General features: G+C 36.5%; 1 protein-coding gene across 11 annotated transcripts in view; it reads right to left on the bottom strand.

The window, feature by feature from the left end:
• The window catches only part of LOC145277675 (bestrophin-4-like), a 315,957-nt gene that overhangs the window by 86,800 nt on the left and 203,739 nt on the right, over positions 1-25,418 (bottom strand). For 10 of the 11 annotated variants that reach the window (XR_013868194.1, XR_013868195.1, XM_080129346.1 and 7 more), the window contains 2 exons: positions 21,657-21,791; positions 5,570-5,736 (listed from right to left, as the gene is read on the bottom strand). Coding sequence is in view for 9 of the 11 variants with exons in the window: in XM_080129346.1 (XP_079985472.1) it covers positions 5,570-5,736; positions 21,657-21,791 (302 nt within the window). In the remaining 2 variants the exon portion in view is untranslated. Of the gene's footprint in view, positions 1-5,569; positions 5,737-21,656; positions 21,792-25,242; positions 25,263-25,418 lie in introns of those variants that run through there. The other variant, XM_080129347.1, reaches the window with a different exon arrangement.

Below are 25,418 nucleotides of genomic sequence, written 5' to 3'. Positions count from 1 at the left end.
CCATTACTAACGATTACTTCATTGTCCAATTGTCTACTGTACACTCTTTAACCCTTATCCTCAAGTGGCCTCTTGGCCTTGATAAGTGGTGATGCCTTTGTAAAAAAAAAATTGACACATCGGTTCCCGTCAGATCGCCGGAGTTAAACAACGTTGACCCTGGTCAATACTAAAATGCGGGACCATTTGGGAATTCCGTGTGTTGTATGTGTTCTCTTCTTATCTCGACATTGTTTATAGTTAGTCTTGAGAATCTCCTTGCCACTGAACCCAAGCAGTGCCGATTCAGGAGAGGTGTGGTTGGAGATTGTGCAACCCTTGTCTCACAATTACACGTACAGTTACCCGTATAAGGGTGTCCACTGTCTCTTTTGACACTGAATTGGGACATCGATGAGTAGTAGTAGTAGTAGTAGTAGTAGTAGTAGTAGTAGTAGTAGTATTCGTGCCATGTTTTGTGGAAATCTGACCAGCAGATCTAATATCTCTAAATGTTTATTATTATTATTATTATTATTATTATTATTATTATTATTGGCCCATAAGGAGCTTTCACACAGGTCATAAAGGATTTCACCTTGAGAACAACCTGTGGTGTTCCCTGGAAGCTGAGTGGCAACAAGTCTTCCCATATTTCCAGTAATTACTATTATTATTATTATTATTATTATTATTATTATTATTATTCTCTATATGCAGCTAAAATTTAATATTGCTGTCTTGCTTGCTTGTCATCGTGCACATTTCTATTTGTACATGGTGTGAGAAAGAATGAATGGTGTAAAGGGCAGCGGGAGAAAGGTAGAAAGAAAAGGAGGAGAAGGAGTAAAGAGAAAGGAGTAAATTGGGGATGTGCCAGGGGAATGGAAACTGAGGAAAAGACCTATTATGACACCACGATGATAATTTGTATTTGAATACAGCCAGTTTTTTTTTCCAAACATTTAGATAAATATCATCGATTTTCTAAAAGGTTTTAATAGTTATATATATATTCCAAAATGTTTTTACAAATATGTAATAATGTATAACAAATACTGGTCCAATATGTCACGTGTTGTATACTACTATTACTACTATTAACACAATTATTGCTTACTGGCTAATTCGACCCAGTACTACCCGAGATAACATAATTTTTGTATCTTATTTAAAAATATATACACGGTGCCCACAAAGTCTGGCTGCATAATCTACACGGTGCCCACAAAGTCTGGCGCATAATCTACACGGTGCCCACAAAGTCTGACTACATAATCTACACGGCGGCCACAAAGTCTGGCTGCATAATCTACACGGCGGCCACAAAGTCTGGCTACATAATCTACACGGTGCCCACAAAGTCTGGCTGCATAATCTACACGGTGCCCACAAAGTCTGGCTGCATAATCTACACGGTGCCCACAGAGTCTGGCTACATAATCTACACGGTGCCCACAAAGTCTGGCTGCATAATCTACACGGTGCCCACAAAGTCTGGCTGCATAATCTACACGGTGCACACAAAGTCTGGCTAGATAATCAACACGGTGCCCACAAAGTCTGGCTGCATAATCTACACGGTGCCCACAAAGTCTGGCTGCATAATCTACACGGTGCCACAAAGTCTGGCTGCATAATCTACACGGTGCCCACAAAGTCTGGCTACATAATCTACACGGTGCCCACAAAGTCTGGCTACATAATCTACACGGTGCCCACAAAGTCTGGCTACATAATCTACACGGTGCCCACAAAGTCTGGCTGCATAATCTACACGGTGCCCACAAAGTCTGGCTGCATAATCTACACGGTGCCCACAAAGTCTGGCTGCATAATCTACACGGTGCCCACAAAGTCTGGCTGCATAATCTACACGGTGCCCACAAAGTCTGGCTGCATAATCTACACGGTGCCCATAAAGTCTGGCTACATAATCTACACGGTGCCCACAAAGTCTGGTTACATAATCTACACGGTGCCCACAAAGTCTGGCTGCATAATCTACACGGTGCCCACAAAGTCTGGCTACATAATGTAGCCAGACTTTGTGGACACCCTGTATATATTTATATTCTTATATCTAATTGGACGTCTGTAGAAATGTACGACGACGTTTTTATTCTTAAATTTATAAATAAAACAAATTAGATTTTCCGTTTAGTAAAGTCGCAAGGCATAAAAAATTTTTAAATGGATTTGTCAAATGTATATAGATTCACAATACAGTCCGCCATATGCTAGGATAGTTCATGGCTTTAATAATTGAAACTGCTATGATTGAATTATATGGTGCTACTATGTGTTATTAATGTAACTGATGTTAATGATAAGTAACATTTCCAAAGTAATTGTCTATTGTTTTATGTCCATAGATTGCAACGCTTTTTTCTAACAAATGGGGTGTTTTCAAACATGAACTTGCGAATGAGAAAAATAAAATATGAAATCGTCAAATAAACATATTTTATACGTAGTAAACTTGTTTTATGTTGAACTTCTGCTAGAAAGAACTTGTCCCGCTTTGATAGAATTCAAAATCTTCGTAGCCTCGTAGGAGATGTCCTTTTCTCTTCCCTGCAACCTCTATCTCACAGAAGAGATGTTGCGAGTTTGCCTCTGCTTTATCGTTATTTTCATCGCAAGTGCTCGACTGGGCTTCAATCTACGGTTCCCCCTCGCCAAACTTTCACAAGAAAAACTCGTCTAGTTGAAAACACTATCAATAATTTCCCCCACTCTTTATCTGTTCCTAGACCTAAACGTAGATTCCATGAACAAAGCTTCTTTCTTAGAACTGCACGCCTGTGGCATTGTCTTTTGTTTTCCTGCTTTCCCGCTGACTACAATATGGTTGTTTTCAAGTCCAACGTAAACAAGTTCTTGATGAGCCGTTCCACTTAAGTTAACAAATTTATCGAATTTCCTTTACTAACGATTACTATATTGTCCAATTGTACACTCTTAACCCTTATCCTCGAGTGGTCTCTGTGCCTTGATAAGTGGTTATGCCTATGTAAAAAAGAAGACATTTTTCAGCGCGTAGCGAGTGGTAATCCCGGTTGCTCACAGCATTAGAGTAACGGAGCAATGTAACTAGTTATAATAAACGACAAATTTTTATCTACAAGTACAATAATTAAATAATTTTTAAATAATTTCAAGAAATAAATGGACTAAATATGTATGCAAAGAGAAATGTTATTGCTTATCTTGTAACGATAATAGAGTGAAAACTTGTAAAATATATTTTTTATTATGTATGTATGCTGATTTTATTTTATAAGGACATTATTGAACAAAGTTACCATCTTATAAATCTTTCTAATTGAAATCATTTATTTTCTAAAGAAAACGAAACAGATTAGTTTTTAATTTGTATGATTAGCTAACGAGAAGATAGCTCAATTTCGGACTAACTTTTAAAAAAAACAACAATATAACGTTTCTGAATTTTTGAGCTGAGGATTGGTTATATTATCAAATAATAAGAATAATCAACAATATAACTTAATATTAGATTTACCTCCCTATTTGTACTTGAGACAAGCACCTAACATCAAAGAAAGTGTTATTTTTAACTTCTATTATAAAATAGGTGTAATTTGGATGAAATGCGTGCTCTAATGTGCTATGCAGAACATTTGAAAATAGCTGGTTTACCTCGCGTTACTCGTGTAAAACATAAAACTAATACCAATAATGATTGTTTCACCTAAGTTAAAAAGACAAGACAATAGACAACTTCAGGCGATCACATCCACTCATGAAACGTAGTAACAATGAAAGAGGCGACAATACAGAGAATAAACGATCATCACGTAAGCGCGCGTAAGTATAAAAAGATTTTATTTCGTTTTTTTTTTTTATAGCTCGTTGCTAAGAACATCACATGTGCGACATCGCATTAATGAAAATGTAACATTACGATTACTCGTTTATGAAAACATAGCACACATTTTTAATGTCCAAAGATTTATGCTCGTATTACATTTATAGATAAAATTGTTGAAGATGTTGATTTAATTCCTCTCCTTGCATATCTGTATCTCTCACAGAAAATTTTGGACAAATATGGTAAAATAATCCCAAAAATGGGGTGCTTTTTATTAGTCCTTAAAGAGTCTCTGGGATACACCCGTGAGTTATCGCGAAGTATAGACAAACAAAATTATATAGAAATCAGTTAGTTACAACTTTTCAGAAAGTTTTATAAAAATTTAAGGTATAAATGTTAATTTCAATAAGCACAAAATTTCAATTTTAGCCATTTTAACGCGAAAGGCACGCCTAGTCCGGCAACCGGAGTTTTCTCGGAAAATTCGTTCTGCTACGTTTTTACTCATATCATGTTTAATGTTTGTGTAACTTTCAAAAGATTCCAAAGCGTAGTTATTGAGAAAGGTGTGGGTAGACGAACGGACGAACGGACAAGAGTGAATTTACAGGCCCACCCTCCTTTTGTCGGGGGACCAAAAAGTATTTTTAAGAATATATATATATATTTCAAATTCATAGTAATCCGTTTATTAGTTTCATTTAATGTCGGTACTAATTGAATGGTCGGCAACGGTTCGGTCATTTCCAGTTAGTTCCGTAAATTACAATCGAAACATTCGGGTCGATATAGATCCAGGGCTGTAGAATTTCCATATATTGCTTGAATTATAACATAAAATTTAAATTAAATTAAATTAAATTTTAAATTAACTTATTCTTTTTACACATTAGTTTAATTTGATTTCCTAAACATCAAAAAATGCGTCTTATACGTTGAAGTATAAAGTATCGTCTTGATGTTTACTCGTAATTCTTATTATATCTCTTCAGCTGACCAGGAGGTGCGTTTTGATTTAAAGTCGATGTTTGTGTTGGAACAATTACATTGAGAGCATTGCCAGGACCGCTGCGAAAAAGGTAGGTTCTCTCTACCGTGCTAGAAAGCTACGAACGCCCGAAAGTATTCTGTACCTCTATAAGGCCACCATTCGCCCATGTATGGAGTATTTTTGTCATATTTGGGCCGGTGCATCTGCCACTAGTCTCTCACTCTTAGACAAGGTTCAAAAGAGAGACGCCAACCTGATAGGTCCTGAACTGCCATTCAGCTTCAGCCTCTGTCCCATCGACGAAATGTAGCATGCCTGTTCTATAAGTACTTTAACGGGGAATGTTCCGACGAACTTCAAGCACTTGTACCCCCTCTACGTAAATATCCCCGACAAACCCGACAAGCAATAAAATCCCACCCCTTCACAGTAGAGATCCCTGTAATAGATGTAAGAGAGCCTTCTACTCCAGTAGTTTCTTCCCCAGAATCGCTAGACTTTGGAATTCCCTTCCGGGTTCCTGTTTCCCCAACTGTACTGACATGCAGAAGTTCAAGTGTAACGTGAACCGACGTCTTGCTGCCCAGCTCCCCTATAGTACCCCTGTAGCTTGTGTCCCTAATAGTAGCCCGCTACATCAAAGTGACAATGTGCCTTGTTTGGGGTGAAAATGTAATTAAAAAAAAACATGGCGTGCGTCGTATAGACTAGAGGGCATCCCAGTATACTGGTGACTTTTTCAGCAGCGAAGAATCTCTTACCGGCATCGATGACATGTTCCATCGTTGGGAATCTCTTCATCACCGCAACGCTAATAGACCGACAAATCAGGATGAGACCCAATATCATATAGCGAGCTAATGTCCGCCGGAACATCCGGGCTCGCTCGTCATTGCCGTGGAGGTAGGTCACCGTCATGAACAGCGTTCTGCAATAGAGTAAAAGAAAATGGGGGGAAAAAAAAAGAAAACCAAAAAGAAAACAATGATTGTGATGATCAACAATAACAAGAATTATCACTATTTTCTACTTTATGAAACGTTACAGTACATTCTTTGCTACTGTAGCTATCAGATCTTTTTTATGACTTACATTAAAGGGAGATAATCTGGGAAGTTTATAATAACGATATTATTTATTTCGTTCACAACCTTATTGCGATATGAGTCGGGTAATGTCAAATTTATTTATAGAAGGAAAGAGAATCAGAAGAGGATATTCTTTTTCTTCTGTTACTATGAGAATTCGTTTGTTCATTTTTTTTTTTCATTTCGAAACCAGAGATTTGAGGACATTGCCAAGGCTGATGCAAAGAAGGTGGACTCCTTCTACTGTCCGAAAAAAATTACTCACCAGAGTTTCTTCTATATCTTTACAACGCCTCAATTCGCTTATGCATGGTGTATTGTTGGAGATTTTATACAGGGTCCCAAAAAAGAGTCGCAATGATAAAAAAAATAAACAGAAGGGAATATCGCTACAGCAATAATACTATTCTAGAGTCTGCACTATCGACCAAGCCCCGAACTCTGTCCCATCGTGCCAATGCTGCGCCATGTGATTGTTTTACAAGTACTTAAATGGAGTGTACTCTGATGAACTCATAACATTTGTTTCTCCTCGACCAACATATTCCCATTTTACCCGATAAGCAACAAAGTCCCATCTCTTCACTAATGATGTCCCAAGATGGCGGAAAGCCTTCTATTCTTAAAGCCTTTCTCTCGAATTTTTAGATTTTAGAATTTCCTTTCTGGTTCCTGCTTCCTTGGCTGTACTAACATACCGAAGTTAAAATGTACTGTGAACAAACAGCTTGCTGATTAACTCCCCACAGTCCCCTGTTAGACATGATCCTAAATAGTAGGCAGACATATCGAGTACCTCCGAGCGAAATTTTTTTTATCGGACCAGCCGTTTCAGAGTCCATAGGGAACGAACTCACACACATACACAAAGTACGGTTGACTTTATATATCGAGCCTTCTGGCTTGTGTGGTAATAAAACTTCTCAAATGCACTCGTGATGTTAGGCTATGTAAGGTGTTAACTTTGGTCAAAATCGCTTGTTCCTTCTTTCATCGGATTGTTTCGATTATCGATTATCATTTCTTATCGCAGACATTCCGATACAAAACCTATCTTAGAACACTACCAGGCACATAAAGTACGTGTAAAAATCAACCCAGCCCTTTTGGAATCCATAAGAGAGGGGCTCACGCAGACGCTCACAGATACACACGCAAAGTCATTTTTATATAATAATAGATAGAATAGAATAGATAGATAGATAGATAGATAGATAGATAGATAGAACTAAAGCGGAGTTAATCAACGTTTGTTTCTCTGGGGTGGGGGGTGGTCCTACATATTTTGATCATACAAAATAGATAGTAAAATATTCGCTAGTTTGAAAAATCCAATTGTTTTAAGATCTGTTATCATTGTTCTAATTAACGGTAATTTGGAAAATAACTCAAGTGATCGATCTCTTACTAACCTCCAACTACCACATTTGCCTTCTATCGATTGGTGTTGTGTGACACCCGTTCTCGTTCTTTGGTCCTTCTATTACTCTCGCTTCCCTCAACCTTCCTTTCGTTTCACTATTTCACAGCAATTACGGTTGAAGGTAATAAATAAAGTGGAGAATAAAAATGACTGGAATAGTCCATTATAAACAGAAGGGAATATCACAATAGCAGTAATATGATTTAATTAGGTGTTGAGGATGAAGAAAGAGAATATATATATATATATATATATATATCTAATATCAATGGTATCGACTACCGATATAAATGTAAATTCCTGTATATATTATGCACTTCTCGTATTGATGGTTGCAGGAAGCGACGAATGCTACTGGTTGATTCCATTTGATTCCATTGATTCCATTTGATTCCATTGATTCCATTTGTCAGAGGTCAGAGGATTCGAACTCGGCCACGAAGGCACCTTTGACTTTCTCTCTCTCTCTCTCTCCTTGTCTGTCTTTATATATATATATATATATATATATATATATATATATATATATATATATATATATATATATACTTGTACTTTTTATCTATATTTTTATAAAGTAATAGGGTTCGTGTGTTTCTGTCTGTGTGTACAGCTCTCCATCATCAACGAAATATAAAGGAGGTAAGAGGGTAGATCTCTCCTGGTAGAGAAACATTAGAACCCATTTTAGGATGTTTCTGTTATAGGAGACATAAGAATCTATGCCTAATTTCTTTATATACTAGTCTACAAACCACCCCCATATCGAATGACTTATGCTCATTTGCATATCACATTATATTAAATCTCTTTAACTAATTACCTCGACCTTATTACATATTGTAAATATTCTAATCATTTCAACTGTACTATTTACAAAATCTATTTAACATTTAATTATTTAATATATTTTCATTTAATTTTATATTCGATTTATTTCACTTTACGTATATTATCAAAACAATTCATTGGCGAGGAAAGCTTTATGTTTTGGGATTGTATTGAAAATGTAATGGAAATTTCAATTTCGTTCCGTTTTAATCTTTTATATTTTACTTGCCAATATAATTGAAAGAATACAATTCAACTATCGTAATTTTATATAAATAAACAAAAACAAATATTTTGAAATAAAATTTTATTAAAAAAGAAATAATTTTATTTTTAAATGAAAAAAATCAATTTAGTAAAATAATTGTATTAAACACCCCCAGCCTTGTCAGCAAACCTGTAAACCTATAAAAGTTAACATTTCGAATGTAAACAGTGATTTTTCGATTTTGTTAGCGCTTGCCGCAATTAAAGACAATTAAAACGGAACTAACTTTATTTCCATTCTATTTTTTAAACAACCCCCAAAACATAACGCTCTCTTCCAGTTATAGCCAATGTTTTTTTAATTAAATAAAACAGGTCAAAATAAACAGATAAGCGCATTTTCTTTTACATTTTTCTTACAACCATTGTCATTTAACCAACTGCAGGATATCGTTACTTTTGTGGGGTTGTTTTGTAAATGGCACGGAGATTATAATTTCGTTCCAATTTAATCTTTCTGGTCGAGCCTATTTCGAAAGCCTGTCTTATCATAGATTTGAACTACAAATAATTTATTACATTTTGATTATTACTATCTTAAGACTTAAAGCTTATATTTATTTCATTTTTCTATTTATATATTGAATTAGTTATTTCCAGTCTTATTTAAACTTAGCGCTTTCTTTAAACCGGATGAACCTTTTATAAAAATATGAGTTTAACGTAAAGAACACGAACAAGGTTTTATTCAACTGAATTTCTTCCAGTTTACTAACAAAATATATAAATTTAAAAGAGATATAATTAATAAAATAAAAAGGTTATGTAATTTAAAAGAAATACACGTACTCACAAAAGCAGAACTTTTTTACACATTTTTTTCTTTAAAACCATAACAATGAGACTAACAATTACCTAGATCTTAGTAATTATTTGTTTTAATAGAACTGTTTTAATTGTACTGTTTACTTAGTTAACCTAAGTTGGTATTACATTTATTTTACATTTACTTTTTTTTTTTAATTATTACTTTTAGATTGTGACGTTTACACCCGGAAGTAATGAGTCACACGTAGGTCGCTTTTATTCATCCCTTTTGGTCAAGATCAAAGTGTAGTATCTGTTCTTCAGATGCTGCACTTCATTTTCTTGTTCTCTTTCGGTGGAGGAGAAATCCTTCACGACTGAGACAATTTTTATTTTTGTACCTTTTCTCCACGTTAAAAAACGACCCTGGTGTCTAACTCTGTCCCGTGGGGAGGCATAGTAAATAGGTACAATATAATTGTTTATAATTGTACTATTCAGAAATATTATTTATAGTTCGTCCATTTCAGTTAGTATACATTTCCTTTACGCTTAATTAATTTACAATCATTAATATCGTTAAACAATTCCGTTTAAAACCGAAATTATGCCACCCAAACGAAGTAGAAACGAAAGTGAGGAAGAAAGAATGGAAAGATTGGAAGCTAATAGACTAAGAGTTGCTGCAATTCGCTCCAATGAAAACAATTCAGATAAAGAAAGATGTCTAGAACTTAACAGGATACGTCAAAGAGAAAGGAGAGCAAGACTGTCAGATTTGGAAAGAGAAACCCAACGTGAAGCTGACAGAACTAGACATGCTGTAAGGCGGTTAAATTCATCACAAGATGAAATTCAAGAAAGGCAAAGATATGCACTGGAAAGAGAAGCAATATTACGATCGAATGAATTATATGAGGTAAGTAGACGTACACAAGGTCAGTTGAGAGTGGCTCAACGACATCAGAATGAATCGGAAACCCAACGAAGCTTTCGCCTATACCAAGGGCAACAACGAGAGGCTGCATGGAGAGAGAGTATGACTTTGCCCCAGCAATTGACAGAAAACGAGGCAGCTAGACAACGAATGACTGCTTTGAGACACCATGAAATAGAACACTGCAATAGAAAAGGATTGCTCTACAACAAAAATGACTCTCTCACTACAGCTGATATAGGAAAAATGGACAAAGTATGTCAACATTGCTCAGCTGTAAAATTTAAAGGAGAAACCCCTGGTTGTTGTTCTTCTTCTGGCAAAGTTGTGCTTGATAGCTTTCCACCACTGCCTCAGTTGCTTCAAGATTTGCTCTCCGGCAATGGTCCCATCTCTAAAGATTTTCTGCAAAATCTATGCTGTTATAACAATTGTTTTGCAATGACATCATTTGGTCACAAAATTGCGGCAGTACATGGGTGGAATCCTTCTTTTAGAATTCGAGGCCAGGTTTGCCACCAGATTGGGAGTCTTTTACCACCTGAAGATGAAACAGCAAAGTTTATTCAAGTCTACTTCTTGGATAGTCTGGAAGAGGAACTACATAATCGGGGACGTGACAGTAGACTCAATAGAGACATTCTCCAAAGTCTGACTGAATTTTTACATGAGAACAACAGCTTTATTTGTCAGCTGAAAACAACAAAGGAGAGGATTGAAGAAGAACACTTGGTAGAACATAAAGTTGTCATAAGGGAAGACCGAAGGCCGCAAGAAGAGCATCCACGGCGATTCAATGCTCCAACAACAACGTATGAGATTGGAATATTAATGGAGAATGAACCAACAGCTAACCGGGATATTGTCTTGCGTTTTAGAAATGATACATTAAAATGGATCTCCGAACTACATCCCCTCTACGATACTTTAATGTACCCGTTAATGTACCCCTATGGTTCTCCATCTTACAACATCTACATGAAGGCATCCAATGGGCGAAAAGTTACCCAACAGCAATTTTATTCGTACCATTTAATGACTCGGCCTAGAAACTATTTTCTCTGGTACCGAAGGCTATTTCAACAATGGCTGGTGGATGTGTACTGCAAGATTGAGACAGAACGTTTACAGTTCCTGAGGCGTGAGCAACAGACCCTGAGAGCTGACAATTATAGCAACTTGAGAGATTCAATTCTTAGGGAGGATGGGAATCCAGAACAGTTTGGTCAACGAGTTGTACTTCCGGCAACTTATACAGGAGGCCCTCGATACATGTTTGAGCGTCAAAGTGATGCCATGGCATATGTTCGGCGAATGGGCCGAGCCGACCTCTTCATCACGTTCACAACAAATCCAAAGTGGACAGAAATTACAGAAAATTGTCTTCAAGGGCAAGACCCTCAGGATCGTCCAGATATTGTTGCCAGGGTTTTCAGGCAGAAGCTAAAAAAGTTACTTGAATTTATTAAAAAGGGAGGATTTGGCAGGCTGAGGGCTTTCCTGTACAGTATTGAATATCAAAAAAGAGGACTGCCGCATGCACACATCCTCACCTGGCAGGCCCCAGAGGACAAACTTCTACCAGAAAAAATGGATCTCTGCATATCTGCAGAGATCCCTGACAAAGAGGAAGATCCTGATCTTCATGCTAAAGTGATGGCACATATGGTGCATGGACCTTGTGGACCATTTAATCCAAATTGTCCATGTATGATTGACAACAAATGTTCCAAAAAATACCCAAAAGAATTTCTTCAGTGTACCGAGCAAGGCCAAGACTCTTACCCCAAGTACAGGCGAAGAAAACCAGAAGATGGAGGCCAGACTGGTACAATAAGGATGAAGAGAAATGGTCGGTATGTTAATCAAGAAATAACAAACCAGTGGATTGTTCCGTACAACAAGGTCCTCCTTCAGCAGTTCAACGCTCACATTAACGTAGAAATTTGCAGCTCGATCCAAAGCATCAAATATGTCCTCAAATACGTGAATAAAGGATGTGATCAAGCAGTGTTTGAACTACAAAGAACTGATGGAGCAGCTAACCAACAAGGCCAAGTACAAAGTCACATTGTGGATGAGATCCAGCAGTTCCAGAATGCAAGGTATGTCGGCAGTTCAGAGGCGGCCTGGAGGATATTGGAACATCCCATCTATGAACATTTCCCCCCAATTGTACAACTTTCTGTTCATCTTGAAAATGGGCAGCGTGTCATGTTCTCAGCTGATACTGCTCTGGAACGAGCCCAAGGTCCACCGCCTGCCACAACTTTGACAGCATTTTTTCAACTCTGCCATGAGGATGACTTTGCAAGGGGTCTCAAATACGCAGAAGTCCCTGAGTTTTACACTTGGAACAAATCGACAAAGAAATGGATGAGAAGAATGCGTGGGGTACAAGTTGAAGGTACTGAAAATGATGATGTATGGAAGGCACCATGCATTGGGAGAATCTACACGATTAGTCCAAAAGCAGGGGAGTGTTATTTCTTACGCCTGTTGCTCAATGAGGTTGCTGGTCCAACTTCATTTCAAAATTTGCGAGCATACAATGGTCAGGTGTTTGAAACATACAGAGCAGCGTGCCTTGCTCGAGGCCTTCTAGAAAATGACCATCACTTGCATCAAGCAGTAGGAGAGGCAAGTGCCACTCAATCACCTTCAAATTTGCGAAGCCTATTTGTGATAATTTTAACAGCCTGTGAGCCAAGAAATCCTCTTGATATCTGGATGGCTTTTCGTGATGTAATATCTGAAGACATTCTTCACAGATACAGGCAAGAAGTTAACAATCCAGAAGCAGATTTTAATGAGGACATCTACAATAAAACTCTTTGTCTAATTGAAGAAAAAGTTCTCCTTATGTGCGGTCAACCATTGGCAAGCTATGGATTACCTGCACCAACGCAAGGGAGAGATGAAAGACTCGCGAGAGAGTATCAACGTGAAGTTACTTATAATCTTGAAGAACTTTCCCTACAAGCAGAAAATATGCAAGAAAAACTGACCGATTCTCAAAGAGAAGTTTACAATTCATTCATGGCAATGTTGGAAGCACAAGGTGAAATGAACAAAAACATGATGTTTCTTGATGCTCCAGGTGGTACGGGCAAGACTTTTGTAATCAATTTGATCCTTGCAAAGATTAGATCCATGAGAAAGATTGTGCTTGCAACAGCATTCAGTGGCATTGCTGCTATTCTACTACAAGGTGGCCGCACTCTTCACAGCACTTTTAAAGTACCCTTGGATACTCATCGAATGGATCAGCCAGTTTGCAAAATTACTGGTAACTCAGCCTTGGCAAATGTAATTAGAGACACCTCTGCAATCATTGTAGACGAAGCCCCAATGACGCACAAGAGTGCTTATGAAGCAATTGACCGAACACTGCAAGACATCACAGGAAACAAGAATCCCATGGGTGGCATTCCAACCTTATTTTGCGGTGATTTCCGTCAAATCCTCCCAGTGGTTAAAAATGGCACAAGGGCTAACATTGTCAATGCAAGTTTGAAACAATCCTATCTCTGGAGGCACGTTATAGTGAAGAGACTGACTACTAATATGAGAGCCTATATCTCTGATAACACAGCTGCAGCAGACTTCTCAAAATTGCTTCTCCAAATCGGTAATGGTCAGTTTCCTATCACTTCTTCACCTGACACAATTAAGATTCCAACTGCGCTTGGTAAATGTGTCGGTAATCAGAAGCAACTGAAAGACAAAGTGTACCCAGACCTGCAAAACAATGGAAAATCACCGGATTGGCTTGCTGAGAGGGCTATTATTTCGCCATTAAACAGCAATGTGAATCATTTGAACAATTCAATAATGGATGAATTTCCAGGAGACACAAAGCAATACAAGTCAGTTGATTCGGCTACTAATGAATATGAAGCTGTTCACTACCCTGTGGAGTTTTTAAACTCTTTGGAGATATCTGGAATGCCTCCACACATTTTAAATCTCAAAATTGGATCGCCAATCATGATTCTTCGATCCTTGGAACCGCCAAAAACAACAAACGGAACCAGATGTGTTATCACCAGATTGCACACCAATGTACTTGAGGCCACCATTTCCTGTGGTCCCTACAAAGGCGAAACCGTTCTACTGCCAAGGATCCCCTTAGTTCCATCGGACTCAGAACTTCCATTTAAATTCCGGAGACTCCAATTTCCTGTGAAGGTGTGTTTTGCAATGAGCATAAACAAAAGTCAAGGTCAGACATTTAACACCATTGGCGTAGACTTGACATCAGACTGCTTCAGTCACGGTATGTTCTACGTCTCCATCAGCCGGACAGGAAGTTCAGAAAAACTCTACATTCTGGCTCCAAATCAAAGCAGCAGAAATGTAGTTTACCCTGAGGCTCTTCAGTGAAAAGTTCGAGAAATGGATATGAGGAAAAACTGACATGATCTGATTGTGGTAAGTTTTTAGTATTGAATGTGCAAGATAAAATTTAAGCAAGAGTTGAAAATTACTTCAATGAAAAATTTACTATGTAACATCAAGTAACCTTCCTTTTTGATGAAAATGTTTTGTGAAGTTCCTGATTGAATTTAAGTCACTACAAGAGGTAGTTAAAATGTTAATCACCTTATGCAATCGTTGCTCTTACAACATCAACTTACTGGGAAGGTGCCCACAGATTTTGGTACCCGAGTGCGCAACAAAGCTCCGTGCGAAGCACGGGTATCTTTGCTAGTATATATATATACTTGTACTTTTTATATATATATATATATATATATATATATATATATATATATATATATATATATATATATACTGTCAAGAGTTGTATAAGTCAACTAAATTAAAGGAATAAATTATAAGATGGCCAACATCATGAATTTTGGAATATAACTTTTTGTCATTTATTCTCTCTCTCTCTCTCTCTCTCTATATATATATATATATATATATATATATATATATATATATATATATATATATATATTTGCATAATATATACAGGAATTTACATTTATATCGGTAGTCGATACCGACGGTTTCAAGCCCGGTAGTTGAGGACTGCTCTTAATGTCCGCCTCAGGCTCTCTTCTCATCGATGAGAGTCGGCTGAAAGCCTGAGGCGGACATTAAGAGCAGTCCTCAACTACCGGGCTTGAAACCGTCGGTATCGACTACCGATATAAATGTAAATTCCTGTATATATTATACAAAAAAAATATATTGCTCTTATTTCGAGAAAGGCTTTTCCCCTAATAATAGAGCACTGTATGGGATTTCTTTTTCTACAAAAAAAGTACAAGTATATATATATATATATATATATATATATATATATATACATATATATATATATATATATATATATATATATATATATATATATATATATATATATAAAGACAGACAGACAAGGAGAGAGAGAAAGAGAGAGAGAGAAAGTCAAAGGTGCCTTCGTGGCCGAGTTCGAATCCTCTGACCAGTGGCAATCGTCACTTCTTGTATTGATGGTTGCAAACGCATTAAACACTAGTGACAGTAGGTATAAAACAATTATTTATAGAATGGAATCAATGGAATCAAATGGAATCAAATGGAATCAATGGAATCAAATGGAATCAAATGGAATCAATGGAATCAAATGGAATCAAATGGAATCAATGGAATCAAATGGAATCAAATGGAATCAATGGAATCAAATGGAATCAAATGGAATCAATGGAATCAAATGGAATCAAATGGAATCAAATGGAATCAATGGAATCAAATGGAATCAATGGAATCAACCAGTAGCATTCGTCGCTTCCTGCACCGCTGATTGTGAGACACTAATGTATGTTGGTATAAAAAATAACTATGTAAAATTTATAATTATATATACATACAAACATACGCACACACACACACTTATACATACACACTCACACACATATATATAGATATATATAGATATACCTAATCAGCGTTGATTACGTTCGTTAAATATCCTAAAGCTTATAAATAGAGCAGTATTTAAAATGAAATATTCAAGTTTTCAAATATTGCATAGAATTTTATAAATACGTGGTAATCTTTTAAATTACCTTCTTCATTTTTCTTATAAATATTTTTTAAAAGCACATTCCAAGGTAGTGTAGCTTGCTTCAACACAAGTATAAGTGCAAAGCCGACAAAGTCGTTAAATGAGAGTGCGATTTTCCGGCAGACATCAGAGCGTTGACACAAAAGAAAACCACGAATAATAGCGAATTTCAAACGACTTAGAAATTTATCACTGCAGAATGCTAGAAACGATATAGCTGAATGTACATCCAGATATTTAAAACTTGCACAACAATGAACGTAACTACCTCGTAATGTAAATGAGAAGCTCCTTTTAGGAAGCTGGGACTTCTCGCAGTGATAAAACTCGAACTAGACATTGTGCTCGCGGGAAGACGGGAAAGAAATGTTTTATTGAAAATAAAAAACATGACGGCTTCATTAAGTGTCGTCAATCAGATATGATTCCAGCCAAGAGTGACAGTTGTTTACAAAACTCGAGTCCTCGGAATTGACTTCGAAATGTCAAACTCAAGCAAATTCGTTACCTGCAAAACTAAACAATGTTCCAATATTATGTATACATGTCCCCCCCTCTCTCTCTCTCTCCCTCTCTCTCTCTCTCTCTCTCTCTCTCTCTCTCTCTCTTTCTTGAAAAGAGAGAAGAATTTTATTGCAGTGAAAACAGCTGAAGTCGGGACAGCGAACGAGACGGGTTGTGTGCCTCGACTCTCATAGCAATTTAGGCCGTGATCACACATGGCGACGCATAGGTCGAGAATGGGTCTCGAATTCAAAATGCACCCTAAATGTTAAAAATGAAATAATTCCATATTCAGTAAAAAAATAAAAAAATAAAAAAAAAAGTCAAGTCGCATATTTTACCCAAATGTTCAATTCAAACCGAACGATAAACATGCTATCAACAAGGATAAACATGCTGCCACTAATGACGCCGACAGAGGCTCAGAGAAGAGAACCACCAGCAAACGTAACATATATGTCATATCAACCTCCTTAGTCTATCGTTTTACCATTATCTCCCTGGGGAGCTGATTTTCGTGCCAGGACGTACAATAGTTCCAGAGACGTCCTTAAAACCCGGAGAAACCAAGTAACTCTCTCTGGGTTCCCGACCTATCGTGTTATAATGTTTAAGAGACGAAATAGCTGAATGCACGTTCAAACATGATGAACTTACATTTTCCTTCGTCTTTTATGTTGAATCTTTCTTAAAATGTTCTTTAACCGTGTTTGTTGTTTTATTATCTAATATATAATACATATGTCTGTCTGTCTGTCTGTCTCCAAATTTTCAAACTATATCTCCTCCGAAACTAAAAGTCGCAAAGTGGCGCTAGGTGCGTCAAATGACTGGGGGTTTTTGCAGACCGTCGTTTTATGGGTCTTTAGCCGGCTAAAACTGTTTTTAAGGGGTCAAAAATGAGTCGAAATTGAAAAAATCGTCAAACATTTTATACATTCATCTTAGTTTATTTTTTTATTTTTAATCGGTTTATATGCGTGTCGCGTTAGTACAGCAGTAACGTAACCAGCTTTGAATGCTTCGGTTTGGCACCTTAATCCGTTTTTGTTTTTTGTTTTTTTCTTACTTTTGAAATCATGGCTCTATAATAATACTAGCATGGGTGCCCGCCGTTGCCGGAGTTTTTTGAAGGTGTGTGTTCAGCAAAAAAAAAAAAAAAGTGGAAGTAGGAAGGCAGGCTCGAACCAGTACCGCAAACGAGGAAAAGAACGGGAGAAAACGTGACGTCTTTGCTGTTACGACCACTGCCAAACCAGAAGTAACGTAGGTTTAAATTAAGGCTAGAAAATTGAAGAGAGGGGATGACGTTCGAAAATATCGGTGACAAAAGTTACACCTCCCTGTAGAAAAGTGCCTAGTTGGGTATGAAGAAATTAATGTTTTTAGCCAATTTTTCGGTATTTATCGTCTGAAGGGTCGAGCTTCAAAACGATACCAATATCGTGAAAATCCGTCGCCGCTGTCGAAAGTTTTAGGCAGACATGCAAAAATACATAGATACATTTATATATTGATAGCTCAAATTTTCGACACAAACCGATTAAAAAGTTTGCCCTTAGTGAATCTCTTGACAAAGGTTTCCTTTCCAGGGCAATTGCTCTTGAGATATCCAGGCCTTCGATAAGGTATAGCATAAGGGCCTACTTCACAAAATCTCCAGCTACGGTATTACTGGAAATGTTTTCTCAATCATTAAATCATTTCTATCCGATAGGTTCATAAGAGTAGTGGTTGATGGGCAGAAATCAGAGGCCTGCAGTATTAATGCTGGAGTCCCTCAGGGGTCCATCCTGGGTCCAACTCTAAATCATTCGTTGACATCTATGCTGATGACACGACCATCTACGGCAACACATCAAAGGCCGTAAATGACAAAGTTCTCTCTAATTCTCTCTCCTCTGATCTTGAGCGCGTGGTACAATGGAGGTCACTTTTAATGCATCCAAAACCAAGCTCCTATCTTTACATCATCAACGCTCTGATCCCCATCTGGCATCAATTGAAATGGATGGCTCTCGTCTTGGGGAGGCTCCATGTTTTGACAAGCTTCTGGGTTTGACCTTTACTCCTGATCTAAAATGGAACACGTACATCAAATCTGTTGCCAGGGTCGCTGGGAAAATGGTGGGATCCTTCTACCGCTCCAGAAGATATCTTACTACTGATGCAATTCTCTATCTGTATAAAAGCCAAGTACGTCCAAGGATGGAGTACTGCTGCTACATCTGGGCAGAAGCTGCTTAAAACAGCCTACCCTGCCTTGACAGAGTACAAAATAGACTTCGTGGTTTAATGGGGGATGCCCTTTTCTTTTCCCTGCAACCTCTCTCCCACAGAAGAGACGTTGCAATGCTGTCTTTTTTATCGCTATTTCCATGGCAGGTGCTCGTCTGAGCTCCAATCCCTCGTCCACCCTCGCCAATCTTTCACGAGAAACACCCGTCTGGCTGAAACTACTGTTAATAATTTTCCCCACTCTTTATCTGTGCCTAAATCAAAACGTAGATTCCATGAGCAAAGCTTCTTTCTTAGAACTGCACGCCAGTGGAACTCTCTGCCGCTTGCCTGTTTCCCACCTGACTACAACTTGGACGTCTTCAAGTCCAACATAAACAAACTCCTGACAAACCGCCCCCTTAAGTAAGACACTCTATCAAAACCCCCAATACTAATAATTACTACAATATTATCTCATTGATTACTGTACACGCAATAACCCTTATCTCTGAGTGGCCTTCGGGCCTTGATAAGTGGTGACCCCCATGTAAAAAAAAAAATTTTTTTTTAACATTTATGCAAAATTACAAATTTTTACACTGATCCCTATTATTACCTCTAAACATTTATTGTTTTGGGCTCAAATCAAGTTATTAAGTAAGATCCATGTCCAAGGAACCTATATCTAAAAGTTCAAGTGTTTAGACCCAAAATTGTCGGAGGAGTTTGGTAGAGTTTTTAAAGGTCAAATCGTTGCACTTTGACCCCTTAACAAACAAATTTCTGGCCGAAAATGGATCACAAAGATGTTCCCAAATCTCAGTACCCTGTATATCAAATTTTGAGTCTGTAGACTTAAAATTAACAGAGTTATTGCGTAGGGAAATGTACACACACAGACAGACACACAGACACACAGACACGTTCACTTTTATAGATAGATAGATAGATAGATAGATAGATAGATAGATAGATATAGAAATCGTGAACAATTAAAATATCATGTCTAAGCGTATTTTACAACCCCCCTCTCCCTCCGTTAATTTGATAATATGATGTCTGCCATATTGATACGATATTATGTAATTTTAGAAGATTTTTATTCTAGCGTCTTTTATAAACGGAATGAGAAAGTAAAGTTGTTTGAAGTTGTTTATGCAATTCACAATGCTGCATTGTGAGTTGCTCAAGTGCGAAAGTGTTTTAATTATTGGTCGTTATTTAAGAGTCCTTAAGATATGCAGCCCTCAACATGTGCGTAAAATACGTACCTTAAGAACTCCTTCAAAAGTCTACATACGTAAAACATCAATTAACAATTTACAAACGTATTAAAGAGATTTTGAATAGAAAAGCACTTGTATCGCGTATGTTACATATATAATTAGGAAGTACTCCTTATTCATAATTTAGATGTGCGTATACGCACCGTTTATTTGTGTGAAAGCGAAGTAAGAAAGAGTATACGCGTATGAATAAAACGTCAAAACTATTAAAGTAAACGTACGCAATATAATCGTAAATAGTATTATGTGTGCAAAAATTATGATAAAATGGAATTTTCCACATAAAGTTGTAATAAGGAAAAAGTGGAAAGTTCCATGGAAAATTAAATTACGATATTGCTTCATAGACTTCATAGTCGGCAGATACACATAGCGGATATGCTAAGAAAAATCTCTCTCTCTCTCTCTCTCTCTCTCTCTCTCTCTCTCTCTCACACACACACACACACACTCTCTCTCTCTCTCTCTCTCTCTCTCTCTCTCTCTATCTATCTATCTATCTATTCATCTTTCTCGTTTTTTATTTTTATTTTATTTATTTATTTATTTATTTATTTATTTTGTAAAATTAAATTATGATATTGCTTCATAGACTTCATAGTCGGTAGATACACATAGCGGATATGCTAAGAAAAATCTCTCTCTCTCTCTCTCCCTCTCTCTATCTATCTATCTATCTATCTCTATCTATCTATCTATCTATCTATCTATTCATCTTTGTCGTTTTTTATTTTTATTTTATTTATTTATGTATTTTTTTGTAAAATTAAATTATGATATTGCTTCATAGACTTCATAGTCGGCAGATACACATAGCGGATACGCTAAGGAAAATCTATCTATCTATCTATCTATCTATCTATCTATCTATCTATCTATCTATCTCTATTCATCTTTCTCGTTTTTTATTTTTATTTTATTTTATTTATTTTTATTTTATTTTATTTTATTATTATTTTTTTTATTTTATTTTTTTTGAAACCGTGAAAAACAAAACAGTTGGGTTTGGGACAGCTTTCTTCTTTTAATATAGAGATGGATTGAGGATATTTTGTATGTATACTCTAAACTGAAAAAGGAAAAGAAATACCCAAAAAGCATTTGTAAAACTCCATAGTATTGTTTGCTGTTATATCAATATGTTTTTTACAACCGTTGCTATTTAAAAAAAATAAAAAATAAAAAATAAAAACAGGATAAGACGATAACGATAAAGAAAAGTAGAGAAAACAAACTACTGCTACGTCTTATCAAAACAACAAAACTCCAGCTGCCTACGTTATGAGCTGCTAAATAAGATAATAATGCTGAAATCGATGATCTTATTTTCTACCATAATGGTACATTAAAGATACATTCTTTCTTTCTTTTTATAGGTATTTTTCATCATCTTAAGTATCGTGTATACGACGGGCTATATTTTACAGAGAAAAACACAAGTTTTGCATGTTAGATAAATTTAAAGACGAGGTCACACTTACCTATCTGGCCATGGTACATTTATGAATTGTTGCCACCATCGGGCCACCACTATGGATACGTAGAATCCCAAGACAAAAGAGATCGGAATCAAGTTGGTGTAGCTGCTGCAATGGATGACAAGTCGCTCGAACATGCTAATAAACAAAACAAAAAAACATTTATACAAATTAAATCAAATGTAATGTTTCTTAGTTTTTGAGATGACAATTGATAATTTGAATTATTTGGATTATTCGGACTACTGTTCCCATCTTAAGTGTTATGCGCACAACATTTCGACGGACCTAACCTCCGACCTTCTTCAGGTGTATTTTGTCGATCTAAGGAATCTGAACGGAATTTCGAACCGAACCCTTCACTTAATCCATGGGGGGTAGCTTACTCTCGTTCCGTCAGCCATGATCGAGAACAAGTCTTAACTAATTTGCAATTGCATTCTTAATCTCGCCTGTACTGAGGATTGAACCGTCAACGTTCAGAAAAGTGTCAATTATAACTGAATTTTACCTTGTACATTATCCGTTACGCTGCGAGTTATAGCGGACCGTGCAGATTCCCGAGTTCAACAGAAAGATTCCCGAGTTCAACAGAAAGATTCCAGAGTTGGACAAGATACACTTGGAGGAAATCGGAGGTTATATCGAAGGAAACGTTGAGTGAATAACACTCAAGATGATGAAATCAGTAATCCGAATAATCCAAATAATATAAATTGAACATGTGTGTGTTGTGCGTTTGTTTGTAAAAAGAGTTTTGAAAAAAAAACATATGGATATACGGTATAGCAATATGGAATAATATACAGTGTTAAATCTACATATCTAAAACGAGATTAGGTTTAAGGCCTTAATATTCAGCCTAGAAATGTCTGTAAGATCTATAGTGCAATGGCCATTTCTACGTAATAATTAGTTCTAAGTGACAGTTTTCTGGAAGGTGAAGGTTCAAGTGCTAAAAACAAAATTAGGAATTATTTAAGACTTATACCCGGTCATGTCTGACAAAACAACTGCGAAGTATCTACGTAGATTAAATAAATAATGCTGTTCGTATTTCCGTACAGATTCCTGAGTGCAGTATACAGATGTTTGAGTTCGATAAGAGTCGGAGATTACATCGACCGAAATGTTGTAAGAATAACATCCAGTATGGGAAGAGTATTCTGAATAATTCAAATAATACAAAGTTTTAATCTACGTATGCATACTACGTTTGTTTTTATAGTTTGTCGAAGGCGAACTTTGATTAAATATAAATGTTATGTTCTTACTAGCGGGAGAGAGGGGGACGCCTGGCTTTTCCCGTGTGTAAAATACGCTTAAATATGATATTTTAATTTGTCCAGATTTTGTATATACTATTTTTATTTTTTTTACAAGGTGGTCACCACTTATCAAGGCCCGGAAGCCACTCAGGGATAAAGGGTTATTGCAAGTACAGTACGTTAGTGTGAATATTTAAAGTGTCTACTTAAGGGGGCGGTTCATCAGGAATTTGTTTACGTTGGACTTGAAGACATCCAAGTTGTAGTCAGGAGGGAAGCAGGTAGACGGAACAGAGTTCCACAGGCGTGCAGTTCTAAGAAAGAAGATTTGTTCATGGAATCTACGTTTTGATTAAGGCATAGATAAAGAGTGGGGAAAGTTTTTGACAGTGGATTCAACTAGACGGGTGTTTTTTGTAAAAGATTGGCGAGGGGGGCAGAGATTGGAGTTCAGACGAGCACCTGCCATGGAAATAACGATAAAACAAAGATAGGCTTGCAACGTCTCTTCTGTGGGAGAGAGGTTGCAGGGAAAAGAAAAGGGCATCCCCCACTAAGCCACGAAGTCTATTTTGTACTCTGTCAAGGCAGGATAGGCTGTTTTTAGCAGCTCCTGCCCAGATATGGAAGCAGTATTCCATCCTTGGACGTACTTGGCTTTTATATAGATAGAGAATTGCATCAGTAGTGAGATATCTTCTGGAGCGGTAGAAGGATCCCACCATCTTTCCAGCGACCTTGGCAACAGACTTGATGTACGTGTTCCATTTCAGATCAGGAGTGAAGGTCAAGCCCAGAAGCTTGTCAAGACATGCCATCCATTTCAATTGATGCCAGATGGGGATCAGAGCGTTGATGATGTAAATATAGGAGTTTGGTTTTAGATGCATTAAAGGTAATCAGCAACGTCTTCCCCCACTGAACCACTCGTTCGAGATCAGAGGAGAAAGAATCAGAGAGAGCTTTGTCATTTACGGCCTTTGATGTGTTGCTGTAGATGGGCGTGTCATCAGCATAGATGTCAACGAATGATTGAAGTATGTGTTTAGGGAGATCATTGATGTAGATCAGGAAGAGAGTTGGGCCCAGGATGGACCCTTGCGGGACTCCAGCATTAATACTGCAGGCCTCTGATTTTTGTCCATTAACCACTACTCTTATGAGCCTATCAGAGAGAAATGATTTAATGATAGAGAGAACATTTCCAGTTATACCGTAGCTGGAGATCTTGTGAAGTAGGCATTTATGACATACTTTGTCGAAGGCCTTTGATATGTCAAGAGCAATTGCCCTGGAAAGGAAGCCTTTTTCAAGAGATATTATAGGGTCGCGATTTCAAAAGTAAAAAAGAAGTAAAAAAAAAATATTTGCGTGCCATCAGTTAGATTCGAAACCAGAACTGTAGAATTAAAAGCTGGTGACGTTCCCACTGTATTGTTATTGTTATTATTATTGTCGTTATTGTTATTGTTGTTGTTATTGTTATTGTTGTTATTATTATTATTATTGTCGTTATTGTTGTTGTTGTTGTTATTGTTATTGTTGTTATTGTTATTATCATTGTCGTTATTGTTATTGTTGTTATTGTTGTTGTTATTGTTATTATTATTATCATTATTATTATTGTTATTATTGTTGTTGTTGTTATTGTTATTGTTGTTATTATTATTATTGTCGTTATTGTTATTGTTGTTGTTATTGTTATTGTTATTATTATTATTGTCGTTATTGTTGTTGTTGTTATTGTTATTGTTGTTATTATTATTATTATTATTATTATTATTATTATTATTGTCGTTATTGTTATTGTTGTTGTTATTTTTATTGTTGTTGTTATTATTATTGTTATTATTATTATTATTGTTGTTGTTGTTATTGTTAATGTTTGTTATTATTATTATTGTCGTTATTGTTATTATTGTTGTTATTATTGTCGTTATTGTTATTGTTATTGTTATTATTATTGTTGTTGTTATTGTTGTTATTATTATTTTTATTATTGTCGTTATTGTTATTGTTGTTGTTATTGTTATTGTTGTTGTTATTATTATTATTATTATTATTATTATTATTATTATTATTATTATTATTATCATCATCAAGGGTTTTTACACAGGCTATCGTCAAACATTTCTCTTTGAGAACAACCTGTGGTGTCTCTGGAGTTTTAGTGTCAATAAGTCTCTGGAGTCTGAGTGACAAAAAGTCCCCCCAGATGTTCAATACTCTCTACCTCTTTCGAGAGCCTTCGCAAATAAATTTGCATTATTGAAACAGCCGTTTACAATTGATTTCTCTGAAATTTGGGTGGCGATAAGTACCTCATGGTCCCAGTCCTCTTAGTACTCATCGAATGGAGGTCTGGTTAGTGCTTTCTATTCTCGGTCTTTCAATCCTTCTTGGTACTTCAGCATTACCGCTCGTTAGATAGTCTCAGCCTACCCGTCGATTTCAATTTTCTTTTAGTCTTTTTTTTTCAAATTCTTTGGGACGGCAA

Source organism: Euprymna scolopes, chromosome 6 (genome assembly GCF_053919585.1).
Source record: "Euprymna scolopes isolate OS-2025 chromosome 6, ASM5391958v1, whole genome shotgun sequence".
Classification (NCBI taxonomy): Eukaryota; Metazoa; Mollusca; class Cephalopoda; order Sepiida; family Sepiolidae; genus Euprymna; species Euprymna scolopes.
The sequence above is the reverse complement of the archived record's forward strand: the minus strand, read 5'-3'. Positions and strand labels throughout refer to the sequence as shown.